At 55.2% G+C, this 10583-nt stretch overlaps 1 protein-coding gene across 2 annotated transcripts; it reads left to right on the top strand.

The window, feature by feature from the left end:
* Positions 1–17: 17 nt before the first annotated feature.
* Positions 18–9988, top strand: MRPL21 (mitochondrial ribosomal protein L21). 2 transcript variants are annotated; one of them, XM_086385231.1, is made up of 7 exons: positions 18–134; positions 3965–4022; positions 5961–6046; positions 6663–6826; positions 8318–8370; positions 8706–8809; positions 9409–9988. In XM_086385231.1, the coding sequence occupies exons 1-7, from the start codon at positions 35–37 to the stop codon at positions 9411–9413; spliced, it is 570 nt and encodes a 189-aa protein (XP_086241357.1). In that variant the 5' UTR covers positions 18–34; the 3' UTR covers positions 9414–9988. The 2 variants fall into 2 exon arrangements, with proteins under 2 accessions (XP_086241357.1, XP_086241356.1); XM_086385230.1 differs by having other exon boundaries at positions 9871–9988.
* The last annotated feature ends 595 nt before the right edge of the window (positions 9989–10583 follow it).

The following is a 10583-nucleotide window of genomic DNA, read 5'->3' on the forward strand; positions in this document are numbered from 1 at the left end:
AGGCTCGCGCCACTTCCGCTTCCGCTGTGGGAAGATGGCGGCGGCCGTGGCGGCCAGGGCCCTGCCGGTCACCTTCGGGCGGCTGGCGTTTGCATGCAGCCGCAGCGTCCTGAGAGCGTCGGGACCCGGAGCCGGTGAGGCCTGCCCCGCGGGGTGAACGGAGGAAGCTGGGCACACGGGGCGCCTTGCCACGTGTGTCTGCGTCTGACCAGTGTTAATCGCTTGTTTGATGGCGGTGATTATCGGTCGTGGAAACCCTGGGTTCAGACCCTGATTCCTTTAGTTAATAGCTTAAATATTGGTGATAGCTCTCCAACTTCCATATAGGCTCCATTTAAGTTGGGGAGCAAACTCAGGCTCAAAATGGTCAGGTAACTTGCCCTTGGTCATACAGCAGGGAAGTAGGAGAGGACTGAATCAGATAGCTCGGTCCGGCTCCAAAGCCTGTGTTTTAACCATCACTCCCCAGGCTGCAGGCCACTCTTTAACCTTCCTTGTCCTCATCTGGAAAACGGTGGTGAATGACTTTGCCCAGAGGTAACCAGTCCAGCAAAAGCTACATCTGTATTTTAGGCACTGGGTTGTCATGAAGCCCAGCAAGGTTTTGTTGGTCAAAAACACTATAAACCTCTCCTCAAAACGGTTGGAGTGTGTATTTGTGTGAAGGTATGTTTATGTATGTAAAAAAGTTTTCCTTTTTTTAGGTGTGATAATGATGTGGTTATGTTTGTTTTTAAGATGCTTTATCTTTAATAGAAGTACCCTGACAATTGCTTTAAAATACACCACAGAGTTGGAGCAGAGACATTGTGAATGAGTCAGGCTTGGCTATGAGTTGATGACTGTTGAGTCTAGGAAGAGATACAGGAGGACTCCCTGTTGTCTTGAGTTTTGTGTGCTTATCGTTTTCCATAATAAAACTTGGGTTTAAGCAGGCAGGGAAGTTTTTATAAAAGCGGTGGGACTTACTTTGTTCTACCAACATAAAGCTACCTCTAGAATGCTGTGCTCAATTCCCGCCCCACCCCCCACCCCCGTTTTCAGAGAGAAACACAGGTGAAGTGAGCTGAGTAAAGACAGGGTGACCAAAATGGTGAACAGGATCTTGAAGAGTGACTGAAGGAAACCATCACAGTTCTCAGGGATTGAAAGATGGTCCTGGGGGACAGGAAGGTGCACATTTGTTCCCTGTGGGGTTGGAGCTAAGCTAAGGCCATAGGCAGGAATTACAGGGAAGCAGATCAAGTGCAGAAAGTTTCTGAGCTTTCACCAGTGAAATGGCTCTCAGGCGTGCTGTCTGTCAGTTGTATCCAACTCTTTGTGACCCCATGGAGTATAGCCCGCCAGGCTTCTCTATGGGAGTTTTTGGGCAAGAACACCATAGTGGCTTGCCATTTCCTCCTCTGGGGAATCTTCTTGACCCAGGGACCGAACCTGAGTCTCCTGCATCTCCCGCACTGACAGGCAGATTCTTTACTACTAAGCCACCTGGCTTTCAAGAGAGGCCAGTCATGAGTTTCCAACTGTGGGGTGTTCCACAGGGGCTTCATTTGATGGCTTAGAAAAGATTTCATTCATTCCTTCGCCATTTATTGGGCATCCATTACAAGTCAAACTCTGGTCCAGGATGGTGAATACATCAGTTAAATTCGTAAAACAAACCCGTTTTTACGGAGCTCACATTCTGATGGGGGGAGGCGTTTGCAGAGATGAGCAATTTTACAAAGAAGCAAATTACATAGTATGTTCGAAGCTTAAGAAGAAGCAAATTCCATAGCAGGTTCAAAGCTGGTAAGTCTTACGGAGAAAAATAAAGCACGGGTTGGGAGGAAAGTGTTCAGTTTTAAATAGGATGGTTGGGGAAGCCTTCTCTAGTGAGATGGTGTTTGAGTGGAGACCCAGAGGAAACAGGGGATTAGCCTAGAGGGCCTCCTGGGGTTGGGGTTGTCCCGAGGAAGAGCAGTCAAGGCATAGGCCGTTGTACTTGGCATCTTCCAGGAATAACCAGGAGGCCCAAGTGGCAGGTGTGCAGGGAACAAGGGGAAGCTCATGAGGCAAGGCCCAGAGAGACGGGGTCGCACTGCCTGCTGGCCACTGTGAAGACTGCCTTTTTCTCAGAATGAAATGGGGCGCTCTTGGGGGGTTGCACGAAATAGGAACCTGAGCTGCCCTCATAGTTTGTTTTTCTGGTTTTGGGGGGATTTTTGCCCACCCCACACGGTATGTGGGATCTTAATTCCCTGACCAGGTATCGAACCTGTGCCCCCTGCAGTGAAATGTGACATCTTAACCTCTTGACCACCAGGGAAGTCCCCAGCCTTCTAGCTGCTGTGCAGACAGAGAGGCAAGGGTGAGAGCAGGGTATCAGTTCCAAGCCAGGCAGCTTGGCTGATTGAAGTGGTCAGAGCCTGGATGTCTCAAAAAGAGCAGGGGATTTGCTGACAGGTTGGTGGCTGTGGGGTGTGAGAGAGAAAAGTCATAAATAAGTGAGGTTTTTGACCTGAGCAGCTGGAAGGATGAATTCGCCATCATGCGAGATGTGGAGGGGTGTGGGAGAAGCAGGCGGGAGGGGCAGATCAGGAGCCTTTGTTAGGTTCTGAGTCAGGTGACGACCAGGTGATGCCAGCAGACAGGCAGGTGCCTGTCGTGTCTGAGTCCAGGACGCAGGTGTCCACTTGAGAGTCACCAGTGTGCTGATGCTGAAATCCATTCAAGCAGATGTAATCCCAGAGGAAAGGGCATAAATAAAGAAGCGGTAAGAACCAGGTTTTAGGGCAACCCACTCCAGTCTTCTTTCCTGGAGAATCCCATGGACAGAGGAGCCTGGCGGGCTGCAGTCCACCGGGCCACAAAGAGTGGGACACGACTGAGCACAAAGACCCAGGTTTAGACCACAAGCACACCAAGATGGTGGAGGGGAAGAAAAACCAACTCAGGAGACCAGGAATTGGGAACAGCTGCTAATGAGTGAGCTTTAAAAGAGTGAACTTTATGGCATATAAATTATAGCTCAACTGAAAAAACCAACAGTAGTTACTGAGAGATCTGCCCTCTGCTTCTAGCACCTAAGCATGGGGCATTTTGTTTCTGGGCCCTTCTCAGCAGGCTGTGGGTGCCTTTGTCCCTAGGTGTATTATTATCTGATGCTGTGTCCTGAGTTACCGCAAACCCAGCAGCTTAAGATAACTTAACGTGTACTATGTCACCCCGCCACTGAGGGTCAGGATGCAGGTGTGGCTGAGCTGGCTCCCCGTCTGGTTAGATTAAAGTCAGACTGTTTCAGGCTAAGAGTCAGCAGGGCCAGCAGAAGCTGCTTCCTGGCTTCCCCGGACAGAGAAGCCTGGCGTGCTGCAGTCCATGGGGTTGCAGAGAGTCGGACATGACTGAGCCACTGACCTGAACTGGGAAGGTGGAATCCCAGGGGCCTCCCTGGGCCGCTCACAGCGCAGCGGTCCTGCTGCAGCGAGGACGCCAGGCCGGCAGCTGCCCTCTGATCTCCTCCTCTGGAGGTGCTGGCCTGTCACTCCCGCCACACGCTCTTTGTCACTGAGAGCCGCTCCCTTGGGGGGGGGGAGCAGGGCTCGGGGCTGAGAGCCCCAGGAGGGGTGTCCTGGAGGCTGCTCCCACACTGGGGTGCCGAACAGGGCCTCACCCTGGTGGGCACCTGGCGTCGAGGAATGAGTTAGCAGGTGGGTGATTCGGTCTCAGGCCCTTCTCGATGGCGTGATGCACGCCCCTTGGCGCTTGTGGTAATAGCCCGCAGCTGTGAGTGAGTGACGGCCTCAGTCTTCTCTGGGCCTCTCCGTAGTGCGCTGTGGTGTGGTTTGAGCCGGGGCCTCTCCGTAGTGCGCTGTGGTGTGGTTTGAGCCGGGCCAGCCACACTGGCAGCACTCGTGCGCTGAGCATCGTGAGGGGCAGTTCGTGTTTCCCCCTGGTAACCAAGCGTGTCTCTCTTGTCCCTCAGCTTCCCTGTGGTCCGCTTCTCGGAGGTTCAGTTCGCAGAGCGCTTCATCTCCACAAGGGTAATATCAAAATGTGGGTTTTGCTGACTCTCTTCCTTTCCTTTCTTCTGAAGTCAAACTTCGAACATTTAGGTTTTTAGGAATATATAAGTTTTAACTGTTTCGACAATATTTTACTCAGACCCTTAACACGTAGAAATACAGACGGAACCTCAAGAGTCCAAAGAGAAGGTGTTCTGGGCCATGCGTGGCTGTGTCTTTTTAAGGAAAAGCTTTTAATTCCTAATTGGGAAATTTCTAACTGGGAAGGTTGAATCACAGGACAGATTCTCTGGAGGACCTTATGTAATTTGAAGGAGCATGTTTAGTGTTAAACTGTATATTTAGATTTAAAAAGTAAATAAATAAAAATATAAACTAAAAAAGGTAAATTTAACAAAATCACACTTGAGTAGGAATATACAGGGTCCTGTACCAGCCCTTGCAGCCTGGGTCTGTGAGCAGAGTCATCCTTGGGCTTCAGTCCTCTTTGAGAAATGGAAGTAGGGGTCAGGAATAGCTCAGTTGGTAGAGCATTTAGACTGGAGAAATGGAAGTGATAGCAGGCTGCATCGCAATGGGTTTTCATGAGAGTCGAGGGAATTTCTGCATCCAGAGAGCTCATTAGAAGGACTGCCAAGGGGGAGGAGTGAAGGAGGGGTGGATTGGGAGACTGGATTAGCGGGTATAAACCGTTACACCAGCATGAGGCCCACGGCGTGACATGCAGCGTGGGTGAACGGCGAGGTCTCCCTGTGGCACAGGGAACCACATTCAGTATCCTGTGATCGTCAGGAAAAGAATTGTACATACGCACGTGTAACCGAGCCACTTTGCTGTACAACAGAAACTGACAACGTTGTGGGTCAGCCGCACCTAGATAAATACATTCCTTAAAAGAGAGCTTCGGCGAGCGCCTGGCACCAGGAAGCTCTCAGTACAGCCGCCTGCACTCCTGCAGCGGGGGACCCGGGGCCTGCTGTTCCCCTGAAGGAGCAGTGGGCTCCCCGGATGAGGCTGGAGGCAGAAACCCTGAGGGGGCGCTTTCGTGAACCCAGCTGATCCCCCCAGCGCTGCTCTGAGCGGTCACGGCTGCCCCGGCCCCCTCGCAGCTTTGTCCCTCGTCTGGCTGGCTGCTGCTGGGCCACCCGGGGTCCTGAGCCTCGAACACGATTCACGGCTTTAAAACACAACCTAATTTGGGGGCCAGTTGACTGCAACAGGGACATCTGTGTCCAGCATACCTGCCATGACAGTGCCGGGGGCCCTGGCCTGTGCTGGAAGCAGCAGTGTCCCCAGTTCTCCAGGGTCTTCTGGCTGGTCGAAGAGTTCAGTTGACGGGAGACAGGTTAACAGGAGAAAATCAGACCTAAGTTTAATAACCTGTACACACGGGAGAGACCTGGGAGAAACGAGTCATTCGCCAGAACGACTGAAGCCCTCTGCTGAAACAGCTCCTTCAGCTAAAGACAAAAGAGGATGTTGAGGGTAGGGGTCTGGGACTTGAAGAGCGGGAGAAGGCAGTCCACGTGGGGGTGGAAAAGCAAGTGTTTGGTGGATAAATGTTTGTGGGGCCTGCAGAGACCGTGGGACACGGAGCAGCCCCCGTCCTCGGGGCCCGCGTGTTCCGCACCCTTTCTGGGGAAGCTGTCTCAGGACAGGCCCGCCATCTCCAGATGCCTGCGTGCAGCCCCAGGCCTGCCTGCCTCCTGCCAGAGTTTCTTCCAGAGTCTTGGGCCTTGATTGTTTTCAGCTTGAAGTAATCCACACGCCTAAGAGACATTTGGGGGGCAGATTTTGCTCCCCCACAAATGTGGGGGCTGCTGCCCTGCCAGCCACTCAGGCATCGGAGACGTGCTGGATCCTTGTCCTTTCTGGCGTGCTGAGCACAGCTGTGGCTCACAGGTTGGAACTGTCTTTTCACGTGTGTGTGACCTGCATGCAAAAATACTTTTACAGATACGTTCCTAAAACCTCACTGAGTTCACCACCTTGGCCAGAAGTTGTGCTGCCAGACCCTGTGGAGGAGGCCAGACACCACACAGGTAAGGGGGGCGGAAGCGGGGGGAGGGGCGGCCTCCTGGCCACAGAACAGGGGCCTCACGCTTCCAGGTGCCCAAGACGGGCACGATGTGGGTGTTCCCCTTCACAGGATGCAGCAAGGCAGGAACGCTGAAGTTCACTTAACTTAACACCAGAATCCGAACCCTCGTTCAGTTAGCAAAGCCTCCCAGGGCACCGGCTGAGTAGCAGGCAGCTGACACAGGTGGTGGCAGGGCTCCGTCCAGCCCAGTCTCCCCGCCGTTGGTAGAAACGTGCGTGTTCAGGGAGAGAGAACAAGGAGCATGCTCCTCGGTGGAAGCAGCCCCAGCACGGGGGCCAGGAGGCCATCTGGGTGCCGGGAGGAGGGTAGCGTACCGGCCGCGCCCAGCGCTCAGAGGCAGTGAGTGTCCTCGGTTTCCAAAACCTGGAAATGCACAGCAACGCGTGGACTCCTCCTGGTTTTAGATATGGTTGAAGGATGTGGTGGGAGAGCAGGGAGGAGCCCCCGGCACGCGCCCTGCCGCCAGTCCATGGATGCTCAGGGTCGCGCGGCTCTCGGGGGCGCAGGGCACGCGGGCAGGGGCAGAGCTGTGACCCTGGCCACCCTTCCCCCTGCAGAGGTCGTGGAGAAGGTGAATGAGCTCATTGCCAGGGGCCAGTACGGCAGGCTCTTCGCCGTGGTGCACTTTGCCAGCCACCAGTGGAAAGTCACCTCTGAAGACCTGATTCTAATTGAGAACAAGTTAGACATTGCCTGCGGAGAACGGATTCGGCTGGAGAAGGTGAGACCATGGGTTTCTCAGTGTATCTGGGACTCAGTCCCTGCTCCCCAGGGTCGCCTCTGGTGGAGAAGGCTGGCGCCCTTCCTGGGACGGGGCAGGCCGGCTGGGTGGGCGTGGGGGAGCCTGGGGGCAAGGGGAGATGCCCCTGAGGGCGGCCCTGACTTGGCAGGGTCCCTCCCGACGGGGAGACGCTTGGCACGTTTCCCCAAGGAGGAGTGTGTGTCTGTGGGTCTGTCTCACCCACTCCCCTGGCGTGAGGTGTGGCGGCCGCTGCTGTCCTAAACAGTGAGCGCTGGTTTCCAGCCGTCCCCCCGGACACTGGTCATGTTCTGGCCTCCAGACCCACTCCATGGTCTGTGCTGTTCTTAGCCATGCTTGTCAGCTTCCACTTAGGATTCTGTTTGCTGTGTTCAGGGGCCTGCTTGGTTTTTGCCTGTTCTGCTGTAGATAAAATACGAGATCTCCGCACCAGATCCCGTTTCTGTGACATAGTTAACTGTTGACAAGGTGTAATATGACAGATGGTTTTCTTGATAATTTAAAACTCCTCCTTTGTGACCATAGCTTCTTGGTGTATTTACACCCAGGCAGCATCACGCTCCTCTTTCTCAGGTGGTCCTCCCGCAGCCTGTGGTCTGAGCAGGACCACGTGACTCAGAGCTGAATGAGGTGCTGTGGGGACACCCGCGGCCAGCACAGTGCCTTCTCCGTGGGGCCCCCCGGGGCCACATCACAGGCTCAGGGACAAGAGCATGTTTACTTCTTACGTCTAAAATCGGACACTTCTGAACTGTATCTGTAAGGGTTTCTTAAAAGACGTTATCTTGAAACATTTCACACTAACAAAAGCGTAGGAGGCCCCACCCAGTAAAGATGATTTTCATGATGTAGGAAACCCAGCAGTAGAGACCACGTCAGGCTGAGAGTGAGCGGGTCAAGGTTCTTTGTCAGGGCCTAACGTACAGAGTCCATGGATGTTCTTACAAAACAGGCTGTCTTCCACGTTTAGGTTTGGTGCGATCGAATTTTCTTCTGATCTGTAAAATTCCAGACAAGTCTCCCAGCGTCTAATAAGACCCCCCGCACTCGGGTCGCAGGGCTGTCTCCATCTTAGGCCAGCCCTGGCGGCGCGGCTGCCCTCCTGCTGCCTGGCGGGGGCAGGGTTTTGGGGTCATTGAAAGAATAACCTTGAACCTGAATCTTCACAGAATCTGCAGGACCGTCAACTGCTTAAAGACCCCCACCGTCTGGTTTGTGCATTTTTCCCCGTACGTATGTGCTTCAGTGAGAAGGTTTAAGTCCGTTTCCAGAGGAGATGATCTGCTGACCGGATGTGCCACCAGGCCCCACGTCCGCCTGTGCCAGTCAGACGGGCCTGTGTCCCTAGGAGGCGGCGAGCCCATCCCCCTCTGCAGCCTGCCTCTGTCTCGCCTGTCCTGCGACTCTGTTCTGTGGCTGTTCTCTCTCGGTGACGCGCCTGTTTCGTTCCAGGTCCTGCTGGTTGGGGCCGACGACTTCACTCTCCTCGGCAGACCCCTGCTTGGGTAACGTGCCCTCGGGGGGCGGGCGGGGGCCCCGTCACACCCAGTCAGCCCCAAGCTCAACACGCAGACCCTGCGGTTCCTGGGCGTTTGGTGCCCCGCGTGCAGAGCGTCCCGGCCACGTCTCTGGCCTGTTACTGCTTCGCTGCAGTTTGGCCCTTTTAGGACTGGCTGTGAGACGACCCCGTCCCTCACCGTGTAGTGTCTGCGGGGGGCGGGGGTGGGGAACGCTGATAACCAGCAGAAAAGGAAGTTTTATTTTAGAAGTTCTCACGTGTAAAGTACCAGGAAAATGGAAAATAAGAAGGTACATCACTGTTTATTCTCCTGTCTTCTAGAAAGGACCTTGTTCGAGTAGAAGCCACGGTCATCGAGAAGACAGAATCGTGGCCGAGAGTCAACATGAGATTTCAGAAAAGGAAAAACTACAAAAGAAAGAGAAGTAAGTGGGGGAAACCGGAGCCCACGCCCCTGTCCTCCGGGTGTTGCCCCGAGGCCTGCCCTGGGCGGGTTGGACGGGCACCTGCCCTCTGTGGCTCCTGGAGACCAGCGGGTGGGCGTGGCCCTGTCCCCACTCTGACGGGGGTGGGAAGAGGCCACCAACTGGAGGGCGCGGCCCTGGGAGGCGCGGCCGGGAGCACCGGCGGCTGCTGAGACCCCCGCAGCACATCTGGAGTCCCCCCGGGAAGTGGGCAAGCAGGCCGAGGGCGCCCTGTCGGGAGACGTTGCCCAGAGTGCAGGGGGTGCCCGCCTCCACCCAGGGGGACAGTCTTAGAGGGGGAGGGTGAGACCGCCGCCTACAGCCCGGAGGTGGGCGGAGCCCATTCTTGTGCTGCCAGGCACACACGCTCTTGCACGATGGCACGTTTCTACAAGAGGAGTGAGACCAGCAGAATCACAACTACTTTCGTAGAATTTCCTTTGTGTTTCCACCTATTCACTGGGCGTTTACAGAGCGTTAGGCCACACACGTGATCTGGAGATGGTTTAGCGTGTACGGGAGGGAGTGTGTAGGTTACACGCAGACACTCTGCCATCTAGTGTGACGGGCTGGAACATCCTTGGCTGCTGGAATCCTCAGGAGCCCACCCCCTGCAGATGTGCATCGGTCCAGTCCTCAGTCACAGGTGGTAAAACGCACCGGTGACGTAGCGCCAGCTTTCCTGGAGTCAGGCCATTAGGAAAGCCCTCCTCCAGGAGCCTCGGGTCATCAGATGCCTCTGCCCTCCCCACCCGCCATGCCATGTGGGGGTCTCCAGGCATGTGGAGGGGCGAGGCCAGGAGCCGCAGCAAGGGCTCCCGGGCTGTCACAGCCCCTGCTGCATCTGACGGGGCTCAGGGAGTCAGTGGTGAGGCCTGTGGTCTGTGCGCCCCAGGGACACACCACACGGGACCTCGCTGAGTCCGACCCCCATGGGCTGAGCGGGCGGTGGCTGGTCTCACAGTAGCTCGTTCCCAGCATCGGGGTCTGCACCGACGCCCCGGCCCTTTTCTCTCTCTCAGTCATTGTGAACCCGCAGACCGTCCTCCGGATAAACACCATCGAGATTGCTCCCCGTCTGTGTTGACCGTCCAGCTGATATTTATAGAAATATAAAAATAAATCTGTTTTCTGAAGAGACCAGGTTGCTGTGTTTTGCTGTAGAAAACTCTGATGTGAAAAGCTAAATCCCGTTGTGGGTAGTTCTAAACTGAGCGCCCTGACTGAGAGCTTATTCTTAGTAAGCAGCAGCCTCCCTGAGCCAGAGATGCCAGGAATTCAGGAAGAATCACAAGCATGGCCCTCCTGGGGCTGGAGCTTGGACGCTTTTGTAAAGACAGGCTGGCGTTACTGGCTGCCCTCCCCCCGGCGCTCCAGGACCACAGGGGCGTGACGGGCACAGCTAGGGCCTAGAGCTGACTCCGAGAAACACGATCCGGATTCCGCTTCTGGGCGAAATGAACGAAGTGCCATCTCCTGGGTAATCCAGTCACTGCTGCTAGTGGCTTGCTTTCCTGAGAAGCTGGGATTCAAACCAGGGGTCTGGGCACTGAGCCCCCGCCCTCGTCCTTCAGCTCCGCTGGGTCCAGCAGTGAAGGAGGGTCACGGTGCTGGTGGGTGGCATGGCTCGGCGCCTGGAGCCCCAGGGCAGCAGCACAGCACCTTCTGGAAGCTGGACGTGAATTACAGAGCAGAGCGGCCAGAGCAGTTCCAGACTAGATCTTGACAGCAGCCT

Source organism: Bos grunniens, chromosome 29, assembly GCF_055505025.1.
Source record: "Bos grunniens cultivar Pamir isolate PY7600 chromosome 29, Bosgru_T2T1.0, whole genome shotgun sequence".
Taxonomy (NCBI): Eukaryota; Metazoa; Chordata; class Mammalia; order Artiodactyla; family Bovidae; genus Bos; species Bos grunniens.

Excerpts from the sequence above, each read along its gene's own strand:
- MRPL21 (XM_086385230.1), top strand. The coding sequence starts at position 35 with ATGGCGGCGGCCGTGGCGGCCAGGGCCCTGCCGGTCACCTTCGGGCGG. Across the intron at positions 135-3,964 it reads AGCGTCGGGACCCGGAGCCG|CTTCCCTGTGGTCCGCTTCT; the intron begins GTGAGGCCTGCC and ends CTTGTCCCTCAG. Across the intron at positions 8,371-8,705 it reads CTCGGCAGACCCCTGCTTGG|AAAGGACCTTGTTCGAGTAG; the intron begins GTAACGTGCCCT and ends CCTGTCTTCTAG.